Consider the following 23,161-nt stretch of genomic DNA (forward strand, 5'->3'; position numbering starts at 1 on the left):
CACCGGGAGCTCACCCCATCATGGGGATTCAAACTGCCGACCTTCTGATCTGGAAGCCCAAGAGGCTCAGTGGTTTAGACCACAGCACCACCCGCGTCGCTTTAACATAGCATTTTAATATTAATATACTTCCACGTAATTCATTCACTCACTGGCGGAGAAAGAGGAGTGCAGGGGGAGTGCACCAACACCAGCAGCACGACCCCCAGGGTGCCATCGCAGCTGCCCCCACCACCCGCAGTGGGCGCCACACCCCCGGGACACGCAACAACCCCGCCCCCGCCTGCTCTCCACCCCCGGTGCCAGAGCATGAAGCTCCACCACTGCATTCACTGCTTTTTTAAACTCCAGTTGTCTCACATAGGAAAGAACTCCAGAAATCTGAGTGAACTAAGGACTGCCAAATGGATGAAGTAACCCCATCAGAGCTTGTAATTTGCTCTCTGAGTTACGAATCCAATGGTACAAACTTTGAAGGGAGTTCTCCCTTTTTTGCATAATTGAAATATCTCCAAATCATTGTGCATGCACAATACCAAATTCGTGTGATGCACAGCACCAAAGTAGTTATTATGAATGTGGTGTGTGTAATATGCCATTGTTTTCCAACCCCATGTGCTACAACATCATGCATCACAGCATATCTTCCCTGATTGGCTATTTCCATGTGCACTTTATATCCAGTAGTCTTGCAACTTGGAGTTACTGTGGGTGGCAGCAAATGGTTGAACGCATAAAATTTCCCAATATCTCTTCCAGTGCTACCCAGTAGCCACATCTAAACTTTTGCTTACCAAAATGATGCTGAACAGAAATGGTGACCATGACTGGTCTATCTAGATCAGGAATGGATGCCCAAGAATGAGTGAGACTTGGAAGAAGGGATTGTACAAATCTGCATGGCTGCTTCCTTCAATGTTATTGATAGTTGCATGTATGGTTTCAAATGAAACTGATTAGTTCCTTTGGCAAAGGATAGCTAAAGGGTTAAAGTAAAACCACCCCCTCTCATGTATTGCAAATGGAGCTTTCCATTTATTTCAGAAGGTAAAGGTTACACTGTGACCATGATAGCAGCCAACATCTGACAGCAGAGTTTGGCTGCTTAGTCATGCAGATCACTCAGGTGCAGAAATTCTTAGCTCGCAAACCTCTTGGTCTGAATTACAAAAATATTAAAGCCTTCTGAATCCAAACCAGGGTTTATTATACATTTGATTACAAACCTACCAGATCCAACTTTCAAAGTGACTACTTTTGAGTTTCAGCAGCATCACAACCAAGAATTTAAGGCTATGAAGCTGATTCCAATCTCTTGCTCAAGCAGTGTTTAAAACCTGCTGGTTACCAGTCCTGCTACAAAATGAAGCAATAGCACCCTAATTGTTTCCTACCGTCAGAATTCACTTTCAGTGTGGCAGAAATTAAGTGGTGTTATTGTTATGCATACATATATGATGCATCTTCATCGTTGGTGTGGTTGCAAAAACCACCATTTTTTTTAAAGTCGTCAGATTACATTTCCTGATATTGTCTTTCTAGGCTAGCTGCCCAGAAAAGTTGAAAATGGTCATCTTATTATTTAAGCTAACACCTCAAAAGTGCTTAATGTGTTTTCTTTCGGCTAATCACATCAACAGTAACATAATACATCTACAACAGCCTGGGCTTCCTTCCAAAGTCTTGCTGGTTATAGTCAAGGAAAATAAAGGAACAGGCACCTAAAGTGATTCAGAGAGCAAACATCATACAGCTCTAAGAACCATTGACATAATTCATTGGAGGGATCTGCTAATCCTAAGCCAAGAATTAACTACCCTCATCTGTAGGAAATTGTCAAAATACATCTGGGCACAGTTTTCTTGTTCTCGTGCTTCTCTTTTGTAAAGTTACTTCTCATTTTTCTTGGCTAGTGAAGCTCATTAGTAGTCAAAGAAGGATGCCAACAAAACAGTCTCATTCCATTTTTTCCTTTCACCCCCCTCACTTAAGGGGAAAAAACCCCCTGCATTTCTCTCTGTAAAAGTAGTGATTAGAACAATTAGGCAGGGTGGTTTTTTTTTCACCCTTATTGCATGCAAAAAATTCTTCTTGTAGTGTGTTGGTGTTTCTGTCTCTTTGCATTAGCAGAAAATGCATTTTTAATCATGCTTCAGATGGAGGGTTTCTGATTAATTTCATTTTGGAGCTATTTGACTCCCTTGCAGCAGCAAGTGGTGCAAGGGAGTGGGGGCTCAGGAATTGCAAAGTGTTGGGATACCTAGTTTGTGTTATGTCACATAGCTGTTGTTGTGAAGACTGCAGCAAAACCACTTCTTTTTGTTGTTGTTTAGGGCTGGTCATTTCACAGGCTTTTCAAATGCCCTGGTGCAGATATGGGAGGGAAGCAGCTGACACCATTACTAAGCAGGTCATTAGCACTTGCAGTCTGAATGGCAATCCCATTTGGGCAATATGAAAGATGTCCAGTTACTTTGCCAGCTACAACTGAACTGTATATGGTCTCGGAAGCCTTGGACAGCATTTTCAAAGCACCGTGTTAGAGCAAATTAGTGAATCAGCATATCACAAACTTCATCAGGTAGGGAAATGCCCAGGGTGTCTGAAAGAGAAGGAAGCAGGAACTATCAAGTGACGCTAATAAGAGAGAAGAAAACAATGAGGCAAGGAGAAAAGAAAGTTAATAGTGCTCAATACTAGAATAATTCTACTGAAGGGAAATTCACAATTTGTCAGGCTTCCATTACGTAAATGTTACCCTATTTGGTGTCTTTAAAAAAAAAGGTAAAGGACCCCTGAGAGTTAAGTCCAGTTGCGAATGACTCTGAGGTTGTGGCGCTCATCTTGCTTTACTGGCCGAGGGAGCCGGCGTTTGTCCGCAGACAGCTTCCAGGTCATGTGGCCAGCATGACTAAGCCGCTTCTGGCAAAACCAGAGCAGCGCACAGAAACGCCATTTACCTTCCCGCTCAAGCGGTACCTATTTATCTACTTGCACTTTTTTGACGTGCTTTCGAACTACTAGGTTGGCAGGAGCTGGGACCGAACAACGGGAGCTCACCCCATCACAGGGATTCGAACAGACCTTCTGTTGGAGGATGGCAGTTGGAGGATGGATGGCGGCTAACAGATTGAGGTTGAATCCTGACAAGACAGAAGTACTGTTTTGGGGGGACAGGAGGCGGGCAGGTGTGGAGGATTCCCTGGTCCTGAATGGGGTAACTGTGCCCCTGAAGGACCAGGTGCGCAGCCTGGGAGTCATTTTGGACTCACAGCTGTCCATGGAGGCACAGGTCATATCTGTGTCCAGGGCAGCTGTTTACCAGCTCCATCTGGTACGCAGGCTGAGACCCTATCTGCCTGTGGACTGTCTCGCCAGAGTGGTGCATGCTCTGGTTATCTCCCGCTTGGACTACTGCAATGCACTCTACGTGGGGCTACCTTTGAAGGTGACTCGGAAACTACAACTAATCCAGAATGCGGCAGCTAGACTGGTGACTGGGGGCGGCCGCCGAGATCATATAACACCGGTCTTGAAAGACCTACATTGGCTCCCAGTACGTTTCCGAGCACAATTCAAAGTGTTGGTGCTGACCTTTAAAGCCCTAAACGGCCTCGGTCCAGTATACCTGAAGGAGCGTCTCCACCCCCATCGTTCTGCCCGGACTCTGAGGTCCAGCGCCGAGGGCCTTCTGGCGGTTCCCTCATTGCAAGAAGCAAAGCTACAGGGAACCAGGCAGAGGGCCTTCTCAGTAGTGGCGCCCACCCTGTGGAATGCCCTTCCAGCAGATGTCAAAGCGATAAACAACTACCTGACATTCAGAAGACATCTTAAGGCAGCCCTGTTCAGGGAAGTTTTTAACGTGTGATATTTTACTGTATTTTTGGTTTCTATGGAAGCGGCCCAGAGTGGCTGGGGAGGCCCAGCCAGATGGGCGGGGTATAAATAATAAATTATTATTATTATTATTATTATTATTATTATTATTATTATTCTGATCCACAAGTGTGCTGATATAAAAAATATCCATGTTTTTCTTTACTTCTGTTCTCTGCCTAACATAGAATGTGTAAGTTTCACTTAGAAAAAAATAAGGGTTGTTGCTGATTTTATTTTTTTTCAAATTTTGGAAAATCTTTGGTCCAGAAGTCCTGAAACCTGTGGGGCACCTCATTGGGGCTAATCTGACTGAGACTGCAATCCTATTGACACTTACCTGAGAAGATGACAATCCCACTCTCATTTCTTCCACCACCCCATTCCCATCCTCATCCAGATGCATAATTCCCCTGTTCAACCTTCCAATAAAATACAAAAATATAGCAAGTGGTTAGGGTCAAGGGGAGGATGCGGGTGGCGCTGTGGGTTAAACCACAGAGCCTAGGACTTGCTGATCAGAAGGTCGGTGGTTCGAATCCCCGTGATGGGGTGAGCTCCTGTTGCTCGGTCCCTGCTCCTGCCCACCTAGCAGTTCGAAAGCACGTCAAGTGCAAGTAGATAAATAGGTACCGCTCCGGCGGGAAGGTAAATGGCATTTCCGTGCGCTGCTCTGGTTCACCAGAAGTGGCTTAGTCATGCTGGCCACATGACCACAGCTGTCTGTGGACAAACGCCAGCTCTCTAGGCCAATAAAGCCAGATGAGCGCCGCAACCCCAGAGTCGGTCACGACTGGACCTAATGGTCAGGGGTCCCCTTTACCCTTTAGTGTCAAGGGGCACCGAGTGAAGTAAAGAACAAAACCGTCTCCTCCCACCTCCAGTCGCTTTAAAGGCCCCTTAATAAAATGTATTCAGTGCAGAATTATATTGCTCCATAGGATTCCACGTCCACTTTTTGTGCCAGAAATGCCCAAATACAGAAAAGTAAGGGAAGAATGGCAGGGCAGGGCGATTTTCTGCTGCCATCCAATTGCTTTGGATGGGATATGGTCCCAGTGCAGATATGAGGGGATGAGTTAGCAGTTGGTAGGACCGGGCTGGAAGCTGCATCTCCTATCCTCCAATATATCAACAGCAATGGGTGCAGGAGGTCTGTCACATAAACAAGTCCATTGGAGAAAACAAAGAGCAGACAACAACCATGAAATAAGATGCCATTTCCCTCTCCCTTTACAGCAGAATTGCAGTCTATTAAAATAATAGTCTAAAAGCAAATGTAAAAGCAGGCAGCCTTTATTTGCTACTTTGTCACCATATAAGAACTGCGCACAAAGTATTTCCTTCCCCATTTGCTTCATGATTGTTTTATTGCTGTGTGACATTGTAAACATAGTGCACACGTAAAAGGTGGCTTAAGGAAACAAATGCCAAGGCACAGAAATGGAAATATTACCATTTGGCGTTCTGCAATATATCTGAATGCTTTCCTGTAAATATTGCTAACAAGTTGGATTTTATTTTTGTTTGATTTGTTATTTGCCCTTGATTTGTCACAGGATATTCCAGTATATTTTTTCAGCTTTGTTTTCACATTAAGAACCTGCAGGTTTATTCCTGGGACACTGGGGGGCATTTTTGTCAGACGAGTTTAAATAAGCTTGCAGTGACTGGGTGGGTGAATATTTATTTGTTACGCTTTTATCGCACAGTACTTTAGGTTGAGGGAGAATGGTCTGGTTCAGTGATACAGCATGATGAGAACATGCCATGACAAGCACCAAACTCACCAACCTTCACCTTCCCTCCTATCTTATCATTTGTGCACAGTTGCCGGAGTTCAGGCATAACAGTAAACTGTGGTTTGTTCAAAACAAAAAATGGAAGCTTCCTTTCCACCTCCTCCTGTGTGGAAAGGAAGGAGAAGGGAAGAGGCAACATGGGAACCCAAGGCAGATGCAAGGCCAGTGACTTACTTACAACTACTTACCTTAGATCAGGGATGTCCAACAGGTCGATCGTGATCTACTGGTAGATCCCTGGTAGATCGCGGTCGATCTCTGGCTCCCTTTCCTTAGTGTCGCTAAAACTGACTCCTGTCATGCCCCCTCGCCATGCCCTCCATTGTTGTATGATCTCTGGAAGGGAAGATGGAGCTTTCTCTGTGCTGCTGTTTTGATCCATAGCGATCCATTTGTGAGTGACTAAAAAAATGGGGTTTTTCTCCTCCCTAAAAAAAAGCACTCAACAATTTTGAGCTGAACCAAAAAAAACAGGGGTAGATCACTGCCAGTTTTTAATTCTGAAAGTAGATCACAGTCTCTTGAGAGTTGGCCACCCCTGCCTTAGATAAATTCCTTAAAATACCCGTATGCCTACATAGAAATGTAAAAGAAGAATGCATGCTTGCAGACAAGTGTGTCACGTGGTACTTTTGAATGAAATTAACTGGTTTCTTAGGTACTCCAAATGGCATCAGAAAAAACCTGGCATTCATTGGGGACATGGTTGGGTGCACCTCCCTATTAACTGCACTCAGTGCTCAATATGGGCTTCTCTCTACAGTGGTACCTTGGTTCTCAAACAATCTGTTCTGGAAGTCCGTTCCAAAACCAAAGCGTCCCAAAACCAAAGTGTGCTTTCCCATAGAAAGTAATGCAAAATGGATTAATCCGTTCCAGACTTAAAAAACAACCCCTAAAACAGCAATTTAACATGAATTTTACCATCTAACGAGACCATTGATCTATAAAATGAAAGCAATAATCAATGTACTGTACTATAAAATAAATAAGACAGTATTGTAGATGATAAAAATGTAAAAAAAAAAAAATCTTACCTGCACTGATGATAGTCATTGTTTGGATGGGGTTTTTTTATCCATTTCCACAGTCACACAATCAATCAGGCAATCAATCAGTAGCTGAACTGGGTTCCACACAGTCACAAAAACAAATTAACCGAGAAAGCCTCAAAAAGCAAAACACAAAATAAATAGCAAAAACAAAAGCACCAAACTTAATCCGTTCTGGAAGTCTGGTTGACTTCCAAAATGTTCCAAAACCAAGACGCAGCTTCTGATTGGTGCAGGTGCCCCAGAAGCAATAGCTGACAGCCGCATCAGACGTTCAGCTTCCGAAAAACGTTCGAAAACCGGAACACTTACTTTCGGGTTTTTGGTGTTTGAGAACCAAGGTGTTTGAGAACCAAGGTACCACTGTAGATGCCAAATGGGGATTTGAACCTCAGTTTCGCACACTGAAGCCACAGGAACACAGGAAGCTACCTTACACTGACTGAGAATTGGTCTCCAGAATTTCAGGCAGCTCTCTCCCAACCCTACCTGAGATGCAGAGGAATTTACCTGGGCAAATGCTCTACCACTGTGGTATGCCCCTTCCCCTACAAACGTGTGTATGTTTGTGTTTCCTGCTCTCGATTTGTTTTTCCCAATCCATCCTATAATGAGGATGACATCTTGAGTGCTGGAATGGAGGATCTCATCACTGCAGGGAGGAGTGAGTAATCTGGGAGCACCCATGAAATCTCTTCACTTTCATCACTACAATTCTCCTAAATTAAGCACAAGAGAGAGAAAGTGTTGTTACAATGGAGTCGCATGACATGTATCTGTCTCAGCAAGGTAGGAAGGATTTGTTTCCTCATGGTATCACTTGATTCCTTTTAGCAAGAAAATCCCCCCATGTTTCCTGAACATATTTCAAATGTTCAGTGAAAATGGCTTTCTGCGAGGTGATTGTATGCATAGCGGGGAGCAGGATAAGAGATCAGTTTGTAGGACTTGGTTCATCTTAGTATTTGTGTTCACATAATATAATACATCAGAACACAGGCGTGATTATCAGCAGCACACAAGCTGATGATTGGAGTTAACAGTATAGAAAGAAAACAGGAATGCAGACAACAGTTTGCCAAGAATGCAGATCACATTTACTGCCAACAAGGGACCAAGAATAATGTCCCAGCTGAATGTTATTTATCCTGAAGGATTTTTAAAAACAATTTCAATTCTAATGATTTATTTGAGATAGTGAACAATGTTTCCAGTATTATACAGTTAATAATTCTGTACTGACTTCAGTACATTGGTTATGGATAGCCACAAGATATAAATTTACTCATGCAAAAATATTCCAAAAAAATGTTATATAATCACCACCTTTGTAAATTAAGTTATAAATCATGGAAACCAAGCATAGTGTGCATTAATGCAAGCTGTTTTCAGGGGCTGTGTGTGGATTTAATTTCACAAGAATAGGTTTTGATCTTCTTAAGAATGCTTCACGTTTCCTTAAAATGACCGTGAAGATTTTTGTTGAATAATGATACTAGAACATTACTAAAGACTAGAGATGCGAGAGAAATTCAATTCAGTTCACATTTAAAGACAATAATTTGCACTTTTCAAAACTATATGCAGGCCAAAATGTAAACATCCTTCCAAATTTACACTTTTTGAATTTTGCATTGCAATGCTCTAGAAAAGTAATGTACACAAAAATGCATACATTATAGTAAAGTGTGCATAAAAATACACATATTCATGAAAATGGATTATATTGGGGAAAACTGTTTTGCAAAAGGTGTATATTCAGCCAAACTGTATACAAAGATATTGGGAGAAATTGGCACTAAAATGCTGCTGAGTTTTCCTGAGGGCTTGTGTTAAAACCAGTCAAATCAAACCAACCATTTCCCCCCTTTAACCTCCTCACCCAGGAGTTTGGTGTCAAGGCCAGCTGTTACAAATCAGTGATGATTGGGTCTAGTGTCCTATAGCACCACTCCTCCCCATTCGGTGGGGGGGGGGGGAGACAACCACTAGCAAAGCAAAGCAGGAAGTCAGTGACAAAATGTTCACCTGCTTTGCAGTTGACCCGGCTACTGCTCCTTTTCTGCTGCTGGGGGTCGGCTGCTAGGATGCATCTTGAACTGCATCCTAAACTGCCCATCCCAGCAGATTTTGCCATAGTGTGCCCTGCTCATTTTCTGAACAGCAGCTACATTCTACTCCTGGCTGTCCATACTTAAATCATATAAATGTCTTATAGGAAGAATATGCTTCTTCCTCTTGGGGGTTATATCTCTTAAGCATCTCCCTCCCTCCCTCCTTCTTTTTCTCTCTTTGCTTCATCCCAAGATATTTGTCAGAAAGTTCAATATGAAAGCTTTTCTAGAGGCTTCACTTCACTGATTAATGTTGAAAGATGTGGTTCAGTAGAAAAGTAGAGATGCCACTTTTTCTCTCCCCGGTTTCCCCATAACTATTTAACCTCCAGTGTATTGGATTTTGCAATGAGTTGAAGTGAGAAAAGAAGGTAGAGCCGCGTTCTGCCTGAACAGTAATTTGAGTGAGTATTTCAACTGATTCCATTGGTTTCAAGTGTTCAGATTTCTCACTGGTGCTTCCTTGCTTGCTAAGCCTCCCCGTCACTTTACTGTTTGGCTTAATTTTTCATATCGCAAATAAAATAGAACATACCTACTGCTTTTAATGAAATAACCCATTTTCTCTCTTTAGGTTCAAATGCATTTGGTATGATTTCAGAAGTAACAGTGCACCCAATTGAGATTTCAGCAGTCAGTTTAAACAACCACTTCCAAAACATTTATTTATTTATTGAACTCTCTTTACAGGCCATACTTTCAGGTGATATACACAGCATACAAAATTACAATAAGATAAATGAAAGCATCAATAAAAATATCGGTAAAAACATCAATAAATACTGCTTGGTAAAAAAGAAATCCAGATTGCAGAGGCCAGTCTGAATAACACAGTTTTTAGGAGACACTTAAAGAAAGCGGGAATGATTCCTGCTGAAATTCCATTGGCAAGGAGTTCCACTGGGCAGGATCTACTGCACTATAGGCTCAGTCCCTAGTAAAAGTTAAATAAATCTCAGGGATGTGAGGTACCACAAGAAGTGCCCCATCAGATTATCTGGTAACAATAACTTTATTTGGAGATAAGCAAGTTCACGGGTGTTTCTGTCCAAAATTTTAGTTAGCCTCTTACCAAAATGAGGTACAAGATACTTAACCCGCAATTATTCCATGCCCTCTGCCCCCATTTTATTCTCGCAACATTCCTGTAAATTGGGTTGGCTGATGGATGGCAAGTGTCTCAAAAGAAGTATGAGGAGAACTCCACTGTTTCCAGAGAAGCATGAGAAACCCCACTCATGAAACAACGCTTTCCTGACTATATAATAATAATATTATAATAATTTATTATTTATACCCCACCCATCTAGCTGGGTTTGCCCAGCCACTCTGGGCGGCTTCCAACAAAATATTAAAATACAGTAATGTATCAAACATTAAAAGTTTCCCTAAACAGGGCTGCCTTCAGATGTCTTCTAAAAGTCTGGTAGTTGTTGTTCTCTTTGACATCTGGTGGGAGGGCGTTCCACAGGGCGGGTGTCACTACTAAGTCTGAGCCAAAATAGTTCATGAAAGTAGTTTCTACAATATTCATTTTCAAGTTTCTCCTAAAGTGTCATAAGGAAAAATTGTCCACTTATTTGTGCATTTAACAGCTCACACGAGTGTGACCTCCTTAGTTCACTTCAGGTGCTACTTGCATTAAGGGAACAAGTATGGTGAAAGGGGCAGCAAGCTGTTCATTGAACCCTGCCCAAGATGCGGTGCTTCTCCCACTATATAAGTTGGTGCATAACCTCTGGAGCAAGAAGCCTCCTCTGTGTGTGGAGGCTCCCCTGGGTAATCCTGGCTCTTCACTTCAGACGTTCTGCCTCATGGCGATAGTGAGAGCAAAACATGACTAAATGTGTGGCCCTGTGTTCAGCATGCTTGCCCCTTTCATGTGAGCAATGCCTGAAGAGCATTCTTGTTCATAAAAAATGCTACCATGGTATGATGTGAGTTCCTGCTCCAGGGATTAGCACACAACTAACAAAATGTAAATTGCTTTAAACATGCATATAAATGGACCATTGCAATGTGTGGATTTATCCTAATGATGGATGGCAACAATAATTATTATTATTATTATTATTTATTTATTTATTTATTTATTTATACCCCGCCCACCTGGCTGGGTTTCCCCAGCCACTCTGGGCTGCTTCCAACAGAATATTAAAATACAATAACCTATTAAATATTAAAAGCTTCCCTAAACAGGGCTGCCTTCAGATGTCTTCTAAAGGTCTGGTAGTTGTTTATTTCTTTGACATCTGGTGGGAGGGAGTTCCACAGGGCGGGTGCCACTACCAAGAAGGCCCTCTGCCTGGTTCCCTGTAACTTGGCTTCTCACAGTGTGGGAACTGCCAGAAGTCCCTTGGAGCTGGACCTCAGTGTCCAGGCAGAACGATAGGGGTGGAGACACTCCTTCAGGTATACTGGACCGAGGCTGTCTAGGGCTTTAAAGGTCAGCACCAACACTTTGAATTGTGCTTGGAAACATACTGGCACATAATAGATTACATAATGTAATCTAGGCACATTATACCCTTTGATAGTGTGCAAATGCATGGGTGACCCCCCCCCCGAGCTGTATACCCATAAAAATGTAGCTCATAAAAGAGGCGTTCACATTATTTGAATAAATATTATTCCCTAGTTCTATTCTCGCAATAAATAGAGAGGATTAGAATTGCTGCTCCAAAGGCCAGGGTTCATTCTTAAGATCACTTAAGGTGCACCATTTACTTCTGAGTCCTCTTTCAGGCAATGCACATGCAATCCCGATGAGTGAGGTATGGTGAAGAAGTACCACTTCCCACTTTGCCAAAGCATCCTTACGTCAGTTTTCTGATAATTTTATGTAAAATCACGCTTTTTAATTCAGAATAATTATCTGAAGTGTTCTCGCAATTACTAACGTGAATTTGAATCGAATGCTCTCTTTTGGAAGAGTAGGCATAATCAATTCTTTTATCAATTTTTGGCCTTTTGTAGTAAGGGATAAAAGTGCTCAGTTCTGATAGGGGTTAAGGGCTGTATTAGAGTCGCAAATACTCTTTGAGAAGTACCTACTTCATACGTCTGGAGTTAAGGATTGCATCATTGGAGACTGTCATCTGGAAGCGAGTCTTTGGTTATTGGCTGTCCAGCTGGCATAGGCTTCCCGACCATTACCTTTTTCAGTGCCTCTGGCGGGACGACTTTGTCAATCCGTGGGTAGGAAAAATCCATGCCAAACTTCTGAGCATCGGAATTTCTCCAGCGGACTCCTTAAAGATGAACTTACGCTCAGCCAAAAGCCTTATTGAGCAAAGATTAGCAGACATTGAAAACCAACACAACCTCGCCGGGGGTGGGGGTGTCTGCTCCCCCAGGTATCACGGAATAACCCCACCACTTGGCCTTCCATCATACATGTCATCTCTTTCATCTGTACCACACCGACTTGCATTTATTCGTGCAAGGTTCAATGTCCTTCCATCGAACCTGCTGAGCCACAGATTTTCCAAGGGTTTGGTGTCTCCGCTATGCGTGTGTGACGGGAAAACTGTTGATTCTCTCCCACATATAATGTTCAACTGCCCCCTACATAGCATAGCCAGGACTAAATTCCTGGGTCCTGCTTTACTACGCTTGGTTGGCAGGCCTGTTGAGTCACATGCCGCACTACTTTTGCAGGATACAGATCCTTCTGTAACTCTGCAAGTGGCGAGATTCCTGAATGCGGTTATCTCACACACAAAAACCACCAAAAACAACAACAACATCAAAAACTAATCGGACAGTTTTGAAGAGAGTGCATGTCGGATCTCGTCTTCAATTTTCCTTTTTCTGGGATCCGTCCCTTGGAGCTATCCGGGCCCCAAGCTGTTACCTGGCTCTGCTCAATGACCCACCCCTGCATCATGGTGTTCACCTTCTGGTTTTCACCTTCTGGTGCCGAATATACCGGCTTTATGCCTCTGTGCTTTTATGTTTGTACATACTTTATGGGCTAATAGCCGTAAATAAATAAATAAATAAATAAATAAATAAAATAAAGTACCTACTTCTCCTTCTACTCTCAACCCGTAAGAAATGTCTGGTCAATTGGATTAAAGTAGGAATTTGTTGTGCTAGGTTTTACCTCTCATATTAGGCTAGAAACATTAGGATCTTCTTTTATACAAAGTCAGACCACTGTTTCATCTATCTTAGTATCGTCTGTGAAAACTGACAGCCGTTCTCCAGGATTTCAGAGAAAGGTCTTTACCAGCTCTTCCTGGAGATGCCAGGGATTAAACATAGGACTTTCTACGTCCAAAGCAAATGTTCTATCACTATGCTATATTCCAAGGCTAGTGTCAGCAACCTTTTCACCAGCCCCTGGTCCTGTGAGTTTCACAGAAGCTCGACAGGCATTAGCAGGAGATATTGCTTATTTTCATGTCTTGAAAAGCTTCATCCATTCATGTCTGAAACTCAAGTTCACTTCACTTGGCTCCATGCTCAAGCTTTGTGGTGAACCTTCTTTGTAGTGAACCCTGCAGATCAAAGGGATGAAGATAAGTGGAACAATGAATTCTTAGACTCATGAGGTTGTTTGGCTGGCTGCCTCCAGGATTAGCATATCAAAGGGTAGTGAGAGACATCTTATCTAAGGAGTTATTTTTAAAAGGATCTAAGGTTTGGACATAAGGTTCATCCTCAGGGTGGGGTGGGGGAGTCCGCATGGGGGTTAATTCAGAGTTTCCCCAATATTTATTCTTATAAAAAGCTAGTAGAACAGAGAGAAAGGCTTGACAAAAATGACATCCTTGCCCATGTACAGTGGTACCTCAGGTTAAGTACTTAATTCGTTCCAGAGGTCCGTTCTTAACCTGAAACTGTTCTTAACCTGAAGCACCACTTTAGCTAACGGGGCCTCCTGCTGCGGCCGTGCCGCCAGAGCTAGATTTCTGTTCTCATCCTGAAGCAAAGTTCTTAACCTGAGGTACTATTTCTGGGTTAGCGGAGCATTGTACAACTTGCTTCATTACGCTGGGTGCTTCTCCTCAAATGTCAGCAGTAGTCAGTTACAGTATGTGGCAAAATCTATAGCACTATGTCATCAAAACATGAGGTAAGATGTAATATGGGCACGGAAGGAGGGAGGGAGGGATATACTTTTCACTCTTTCCTTTTACTATCTTACCTGTTGCATGGCTTTAAAATATTTTGTGTTGTACTGCTGTGCACTCTCAAAAATGTTATAAATAAATGCATTTATGGAGGGCAGTGAGAAACTCGATCCAAGGCTGCCATTTTCTGGGGAAGTCCTGTGTTTCTTATAGCTTGTAATTATGCCTGAGCTCTCTGTGATAGTGGCTTCTTACCCAGAACTCTGGGTGGGTGGCGGTTGTGGTTTGGCGTGGCTCCTTGCGGCATGGAGGTTATTGTTTTACACTTGTGGCTGGCCATTGCAATCCTCCTCAGCCAGCCGCTGGGGTTTGCGGGATTGCATGCCAAAATTCAAGTCAAATCAGTCATTCATGGCTTTTGTTGGGGGTGGGGCAAGAGCAGCAGACCAAAGTGAACAAGTCCTCACTCCGCTCTTCCATGGGGGGGGGTTAAGCCCAATGTGCTGGCATTTATCAGCCCAGGCAGCAAAACAGCAACCTTCCTGCTCATCCTATATACTGTTCTCTTGGTTGATGTTGCTTAGACCTTGCTGCGGTTGAAAATGGTCATTGTATTCAGGGCCAGGAAGGAATTTGTCTCCAAACAATTTGGCCCTGTTTGATGATTTTCCCTTCCTCATAGCAATCATCACAACTTTCAGCACATAAAGTATTGGGTGGAATCTTTAATCTAATTCCGGGTGTAGGGAGATTTGGTGCATTGCCCCGATCCCATTCAGGTGCAATGTCACAAGGTAAAAGGATATGGGTGGAAGTTTCTGTCCTGAAGCCAAGCCGAGGGCAGGTGGGCCATAGAACTTCCAATCACAGCTGGGACATAGGGCAGCTTAGTTGACCTGCATCTTGAGATGGTCCTTAACCCAGGCACAACCCTGGTCAAAATTTCCACCTTCAGTCAGGAGACTAATTCTGGATACATGCCCAATGACTGAGCCAAAGCCTACCTACATCTGTAATCAATAAAGTTATGGCCAGTTTTTAATCCCATAAAGTTGCTGTGTCAATTTGTTATCCTCTAAATACATCAGTGAGGGACGCGGGTGGCGCTGTGGGTTAAACCACAGAGCCTAGGACTTGCTGATCAGAAAGTCGGCGGTTCAAATCCCCGCGTCGGGGTGAACTCCCATTGCTCAGTCCCTGCTCCTGCCAACCTAGCAGTTCGAAAGTGCATCAAAGTGCAAGTAGATAAATAGGTACCGCTCCGGCGGGAAGGTAAACGGCATTTCCATGCGCTGCTCTGGTTCACCAGAAGCGGCTTAGTCATGCTGGCCACATGACCCGGAAGCTATACACAGGCTCCCTCAGCCACTAAAGCAAGATGAGTGCCGCAACCCCAGAGTCAGTCATGACTGGACCTAATGGTCAGGGGTACCTTTACCTTTACCTTTAAATACATCAGTCATCCGTCTACAGGGAGCATGCTATGTTTGGGACTGCAAATGTAATCAGCCGCTTTGTACAACCATTATATGCATGCCTTTCAGCTCATTTTCCCTATTGGCTCTTGACAATAAGTGAAATGGAGTCAGAGTTTGTGACACAGAATGCCATTACCGAAGCCCCTTTAGAAAAGCTTCCTGTGCTGGCTGTGCTTATGATAGACAAATCAAAAATAGCCAGGCTCTCCACTATCTCCGCCAAAGCCAAGTGGTCAGGCAGATGAACTGACTCTCATCAGAGGCATGTGATCTTGTGACTACCCTATCATTCCTTTGCTGTTACTGCCTTCAAAACCTTGATTCAGCCCTTCAAAACATTACAAATGTAGGCTTCTTTAGATGTGCTTTTTGGCTTCTGAGCCCTTAGGACACACAATGATTACCTCTTAAAGCTTCTCTTGGCAAGTGTGATGGATAGAAATGTGCTGTTTTTGAAGATTCATTACACAAAAGCACCGCCTTAGGGTATACATGGAGTATAAGGGCCAAATGTTTTCCATCTCTAAGCCGCACTGAAATAACTGCGAGTGAAACAGTAGACACTTCTCCATGGATAAACTGTCCACATTCATTATGCACTTCAAAAGATCTAAGCTGATATGGCATCTAAAACAATCAATAGGATAACTATTTCTGGAACTTCCTTAGTAACTGAAAGAATGGATTATAATACCTAAGGAAATTCTATCGTTATGCTTCTTGCTCAATCAGCATGTGGATTTTGAGTTATAACTAAAGTTTGAAACAGAAAATTGAGTTATAAAGTGAACATTCTGAGCGCACGTCTTGAAGTGTTATGGCTATGATACAAACAGTTTCTTGTTTTCTCTGGGAATGTATAACACCCATGTTGCAAACCACTGCTGAGTTCTGGGGTCACAGGTGGGCACCCACAAAATTTTCACTGTGGGTGCCTGGCCTCTGCCACTGCTGCCCATTGCCTCTGACTGTCTGGCGCTGTGGCGCCTACTGGGCTGGGGCCTCCGCCTCCGCCATGGGGCCTCTATTGAGGCCCGCTGCAGCCATGCTTCTGGGGTACATCTGTGGCCACAGTGGGCCCCAACAGAGACCCCATGATGGAGGTAGAGACCCTCGCCCCACCGCAGTGCAAGAGAGCTGAGCAGCACAATATGATGTTACATCATGATGTTACGTCACATCTCATGCGCTGCTGGGCACCCAGAGTCTGGGGCCCAAGTCAGCGCTTCTGTCTGGGGTGAACTCAAGATGCTACTTCTTAACTTCATAGCTCTATGCAGCAGGGATGGGGAACTTGTGGCCATTCATACATTGCTCCCAACAGTCCCAGCCAGCATGATGGGATGGTGTAGTTCAGCAACTGAGGAGAGACACAGGTTCCATACTCTTGCTATGCAGCCTTGGTCTGAGATATACTGCAGAGACAGAACCCCGTCTCAATTAAGCACTGCAGGTAACATCCTTCTCTAATATTAGAGGAAGTTCTTCATTGTTAGCCCTGTCTGTACCTGTGGAACACTTTACCAGCTGAGATCTGCCATATCTGGAAGCATGTCTTTCTTAAGTGAGCTTTTGAGACCTTTATTTGTAGACTGTTTTTTTTTAATATAAGTGTCCGTCAAATTGATTTTACACAGTATGTTTCATCCTATCTACTAGTTCCTTTTGATTTATTTATTCAATTGGTCATAGTTATTTCATAATAATTGTATTTTATAATAACTGTATTCAATTTTAGTTTAAGTTTGTTTGTTTTCACCCTAAGAAACTAAATAAATTGAAAAGTGGGTTATAAATTGTCTAAACATTAAAGAAATAATCTTTTTAATGGATCGAATGATTCCCACAAAAAGTAGAAATGGAATTTTTAAAATGCAGTTGTGGTTTGTTATAATTGACAGGGAGTTAATGCATAGAGAGATAAAACGCTAAGCAAACTGCAAAGTGGTCTTAATGAAACATTTGGTCGAAGAATACATTTCCCCTGCATCAGTGCACTGTACATTAGCTCACTAGACCAGCTCAAAAAGGGCAGCTTGTCAGAAATTAGGGGGCATCTAGTCACAGATATCTGTGTTGCACAATCTCTTCCTACTTTCACCACATCTTTCTTTCTTCTGATATTGCGAATCATAGCTGTCACTTCAACCCACAAAAGAGAAGCAAAAAAATCCACTGAGGCCAACACTGGAATAAGAACACAGAGCAAGAATGGGGAACCTGTGTCTTTTTCCAGCCCCATAAACCAGTGATTGATTCAGGCATATTATTTGATGCTCATGTGATATATAGAGCGAATGGAGGGGGAGGTCACACCCTAGTTGTCTGGTCTCTGCCATGCCAAGCCTTCTGCATTTGGCCTACTCTTTGAGATACCCTTATTGCTTAGCAGTAACATCATTCCTTCCTCTCCCAAATTATCCATGGCATTTGACCAAAGAAAATGTCCATGCACCATGTTCTGCTGTATATACTTGTGTATTTATTCGGTATGCGTTGTGAACTGCATAGTAAAAGGCTTTGTAATAGTCCAGTTAAGCATATAGAACATTAACTATATGTTGTTCTGCTCTGGGTATTTAGCTCTCTTAAGAACTTTGGTGTTACTGTTACTCAGATTTCTTCATGGCATAATATAAAGGTGTTTACGCAAACAGCCGTCATTCATTGACAGGAAGGGTATGGTCACGTGCAGCAGAAACAGGCCCTGGCAAAACTTTGCATGCCATCCACACAATCCACCAGCCACACGCGAAGCGGCTCTGTAAACATACCAGTGTATGGGGCTAGCAAGTATGGCCCCATGATTCCCCTCATGCATTCCTTGAAAGATGAGACATCATCTGAACTCCACCCCACCAACCCCAATAGTTAAGCAGGTTGGACCTCTCAAATGAATTGAAGTCTTGGTTCTTCCAAAGGTGCAACAGACTGCACCTGCTGGGTCAGTTATACACCTTACTAGCACTGTGGCATAATGATGCTGTCAGGAAGTGTGTTTCTGGAGAGTTTGCCTAACAAGGATCTAGGCAAAAGTAAAAAATAAATCCTTGTTCCACCATGTCTGACTGGGTATGCTCAATACCCAAGGCTGCCTCACCCAAAAGCTTTACAGGGTCAAATGGTCCGTTAGTGCATTCAGGGTTTATTCCAGCACACAAACACCTTATCCAAGCAGTGGCCATTAGGGAAACAAATTATTTAGTAAAGACCTTGCTGGTCCTTCTATTAAATAAGATGAAGCTATCCAGCTCGAGTACGAATTTTTTTTGTACAGACATCATTTAGTGTATCATCGTTTATTAATTTTTAATTTCATTATCACATGTTTTACCAACATGGGAGACACCCTTTGGATCGTCTGCCTCAGGCACCAAAACATCTTAGTGCATGTCTAAGTAAAGGGGACTGAATGCTTCAAAACATTGATGCGCCAAAGGAATGTTATCCAGACTCATGGAATCATTTACTTACTCTATAAAGCAGCCTGATATTATGACCATCAGAGCAAGAAAACACCAAAGCCTAGGTATGCCTGGGCCCTTGTTTTGCACTCTTGTTGATTGACATCCATTTCAATAGCAATGTAATCTGCAATGTAATTATAGTTGACTGGGAGGATACATCTCCTGAAAATTTTTTATCTCAACATTTTGCTAGTTTTACGTTGTTTTCATATTATCTGCTCTCTTACAGAGAAGCAGTTGCTTCACAATTAGGGTGTTTTCTTGTATTCACCATTTGCTTGCTTGCTTTTTTTTTTAAACAGGGTGGGTGTCGATCCAGATGAGGATCTGAAGACAGAAACTGCTACTCAGGCAAGTTGCAATCTAAAATAGAAACATTTGAAAGAGATCGGTGTTCAAACACATGTGCTTCACGGACTTAAAAAAAAAAAAAATCTGCTGTAACTTCCAGGAACCCCAAGGGAAATGACCACTTTTGCCCCCAAAATCACAATATTCCGACGTGAACTTCTTGCATTCTATTGGCTCCCAGACTGTAAAATGAAATATAGTTTGATGGGGAGTTTCCAATGAACATGAATATATGTTGAAGAATAGCAGACTTTATGTTTTGGTATAATGAATGTCATTTGTAATCTGATGCATTTTTCATAATAAAAGCACTTCAGAAAATAGTTTAATCCCCAGGAATAAATCAGGGAATTATATATTATTCAGATTCTGAACTTCGGGGACCAAGTCTAGGTCAGGATATTATAAATGTGCATTTGCCATTTTAACATAACTGTCTGAATATATTTTAATACCATCTGTCTCTTCTGGAGTCTGTGGACTCTATTCTGAGAACTGAGCAGTTCCTGGCAAGGTTGAGCATGGAGAGTCAATCCCTAGTTTTTAGCACGTGTTCAATCATTTCTGCAAATCTCACTTTGCATAGCAGTTTCTTGCATCTTCACCATTCCAACTCAACTGTCCACTTCATGCTTCTGACGAAGTAGACCTATGAATGCCCAGGCCACATTAAATGTGTTGACATAATCCAAGCCTATGATATGGGCAGTACCCACATGTGGAAGCTATCCACAGAGCTCAACAGAACCATGTTTGCCCCTTTCCCTTTTCTTCATCTGGCCCCCTTCATTTGTGCAAGGCAACATGGATAACTTGCATCACATTAAGAGGAAGGGCTAGATAGGCATATGTAAGATGCACAGACTCCCCCCCCCCCCCCCGTATCAGCCTATTGTGCTACTTGCATGGGTACCATAGCATCATGCTGCTAGTCTCTAAAGCAGGGGTGGGGAACCAATGGCCTTCCAGATGTTGCTGGACTACAGCTCTCCTCATCTCCAACCGTTGGCCATGCTGACAGAAGTTGATAGGAGTCGGAATCCCACAACATCTGAAAGGTCACAGGTTCCTCACTCCACAGATTATATAAGTGCCCTTGTAAGGTTGTGGGCATTTCCAAACTATTGCTTTGTCACTTTCAGGAAGGCGACAAGAGCCTTCTCTTGAAGTGGGGACTTCTGTCTTGTAGCCAGCAGTCAAGAATAGTCCCCTGGGCTCACATTGGCATGGTTAAACTCAGCAGTGGTTGGCGGGACAATACTGGCAGGGCAAGGTTGTGCACCTGGCTTCCCGACACTGAGTGTCGCAGCCTCTTACTGAGAGTGGGGGTACTGGGAGCAGCCATGGCAGTGGAGTCAATTTGATGCTCCTGCCACTGCGCCCACAGCATGCTGCGCTTCCCCTTGTCTCACCCCTCCTCTTAGTAAATGGCAGCAATGCAGGCACACAACCTTCCTGCACCAACCAGTCAACCACTGCAGTTTACATCACGTTATCCTTATCGAAGCATTCACAACTTTTTGTGCCACGTCAGATCTGTCACTTCCCAGTGCATTTATCACTTGCCCTGCGACGGACTCGTAGCTCATTTATTTCCACTCATCCACTAATAGTCTTTCATAATGCAATATTGTGAGACCATCAATAATGTTCAGGAATAATTGAATGCAGCCACTTCGCTGTGTTTCAAGCATGTTTAGAATACAAAGCTAGCCTTGATGTACACCAGCGGGGGAAAGGTTATCATTAAGTTTCCTCATTTATTTAGTTAATTAAAAAAAGGAAGAATTATTTCCTGTCTGCCCGCCATAGAAGACCTCAAGCTTTGCAGATACAACTAGAAAAGGTTGCAAATAGCAACAGTATTCATGAAATCTTAAAGCAGTAATAATAAAAATACAAATAGCAAAAAAATCACAGCCAAAAATAAATAAATCCTAATCACCATTTAAATCTTAACTAACAAATTCAGCCTGCTTTCTAAAAACAATGATGATGGTACCAGGTAAATATGTCTAGCAAGTGAGTTCCATGATTGTGGCACCACCCAGGCCTAGTGTCAGGGGTCAGCACCAAGGTAGAGGGTGGAGCCCACCACTATAGGGTAGAGGCTACTGTATATGGGAGAGCCAGTGAATCTGGGCAGCATTCAACTAGCTCATTCCTTCAGTGCAAGGACTTTTGGCTGTACATCCCTTCCCTCTTCTCTCCCCTTGCCCCCAGGGGGTCCAGTGGAGATGGGGAAAGTGCAGGGTTTATGTAGGGAATGGAGGGGAAAGTTCTGTTTTGCAAGTGGAAATCCTTGTGCTGATACAATGTGTATATTGGATACTGTCCACCCTGTCTGATAGTCACCTGCCTTATCCCCAAAGACAGTTGTGATCAGTGAGGCCGTGCAGATGGCTCAGTGCTGCTCACCTGCCTTCTGAACACCAAGCACTGCTGCTTGTTCTTGAGAGAGAGGAGAATGGGGAACAAGGCATGGTGCAGGTATAGGTGTAGAGTCAATCTGATGCTTCTGATGCTGTACCTGTACTGCACCTCAACCTACCCCCCTCCACCAAAACTGGCAGCAATGCTCAGTGTTTAGAAGGCAGGTGAACAATCTCACCCTGACTGCACGATCCCACTGCCTGCTACCACCCAAAGGTAGGGCACATGGAGAAGGACATCTGGTGAGGATTTCATTTCCAAACAAATTCATATAAATGTCATTTCCATGGACATTAGGAAGGGCTACATGCTCTCTTATAGAACTCTGGTGTTGTTGCTGTTAGGAAAAAAATGAAATCTAATTTCTTCCTTACGATAAACAAGTATATTTTGTAAGAGTCATTCATTTGGCTTGTAAGTGCATCTCCTTGGAGACACTTTTTATAGTACATATTTTGTTCAGGTGTTTTGGAAGAACACTCTGGGCCTCTTGTCAAGTCCCAGGGGAGAGCTGGCTAACTTAATGAAGATTATTTGGTATTTTAAACTCCTTTATTATATTAAAACTGGTTATCGTTATCGTTGTCCCCCCACTCTCTGGAGCAGATTTTGCAGATGCTCAAGGAACTACATGGGAGAGGAGGAGGACATTCGGTTGCACAAGCGAAAGTCAGTGACACATGTGGAGCAGTAGTGTTGAATACAACCCTATATGGTCTGGGGTGTTTCAATAATAGTCAATATAAGAATATAATATAATAGCCAAAATAATAAGGAATTTGGGGTGTGCATCCCAAAATAAGTTTGGGGACACTGTGTATGATATACTCACACCTCCAGGAAAGTGTCCCATTTGAGACGGTCTTGAATCACATCTAATATTTCTTGGAAAACTCAAAGAACTCCTATACAGAGAACTTCACGTGACAGCAGACAGACACTAAATGAATAAACAAATGCTTTATTCATTAATACATACATATTCTAGTCCCTTCCTATGTACAGGAAGGGGGGGCCAGGAGATGCAGTGCAGAACAGGAGACATCTCCAGCAACAACTAGCCACTTTGTTCGGGATTATATATAGAATCATAGAATTGTAGAGTTGGAAGGAACCTTGAGGATCATCTAGTCAGGACTATGCAGGGATCAAACCTGCAACCAGTGGTACCACGCTCTAACCAATTGAGCTGTATGTGTAGTATATCATTCAAAGCTACAGAGACATTTCCACGGGGTGCACTACAGGACAATGCTCCCCAGTCATCTTGTAAAACAACAGAGTGCATTTGAAATCAATGAATAAAATCTTAGAAACTAATTCCAGTGTTGGTTTTCTCACATGGCATGAGAAGGTGGACAGGAGGAAGGAAACATGTCATAATTATTGGAAGATTATGATCCCCATAGCAATGACCTTTTTGTAAGCTATAAACAAAAATAAAATGAAATAAAATCAAATGACATCTAAGCTTGGCAGGAGCAAAATAGAAAGTATTCCCACCACA

The 23,161-nt window shown here is 42.9% G+C and overlaps 1 protein-coding gene across 1 annotated transcript in view; it reads left to right on the forward strand.

The window, feature by feature from the left end:
* Positions 1-23,161, forward strand: part of SLC9A9 (solute carrier family 9 member A9) — a 255,385-nt gene that overhangs the window by 177,246 nt on the left and 54,978 nt on the right. Inside the window, exon 13 of the mRNA XM_081008377.1 lies at positions 19,173-19,221. Within this exon, the coding sequence (XP_080864503.1) occupies positions 19,173-19,221 (49 nt within the window). The remainder of the gene's footprint in view (positions 1-19,172; positions 19,222-23,161) is intronic.

Source organism: Podarcis pityusensis, assembly GCF_964106645.2.
Source record: "Podarcis pityusensis genome assembly, chromosome: 5".
Classification (NCBI taxonomy): Eukaryota; Metazoa; Chordata; class Lepidosauria; order Squamata; family Lacertidae; genus Podarcis; species Podarcis pityusensis.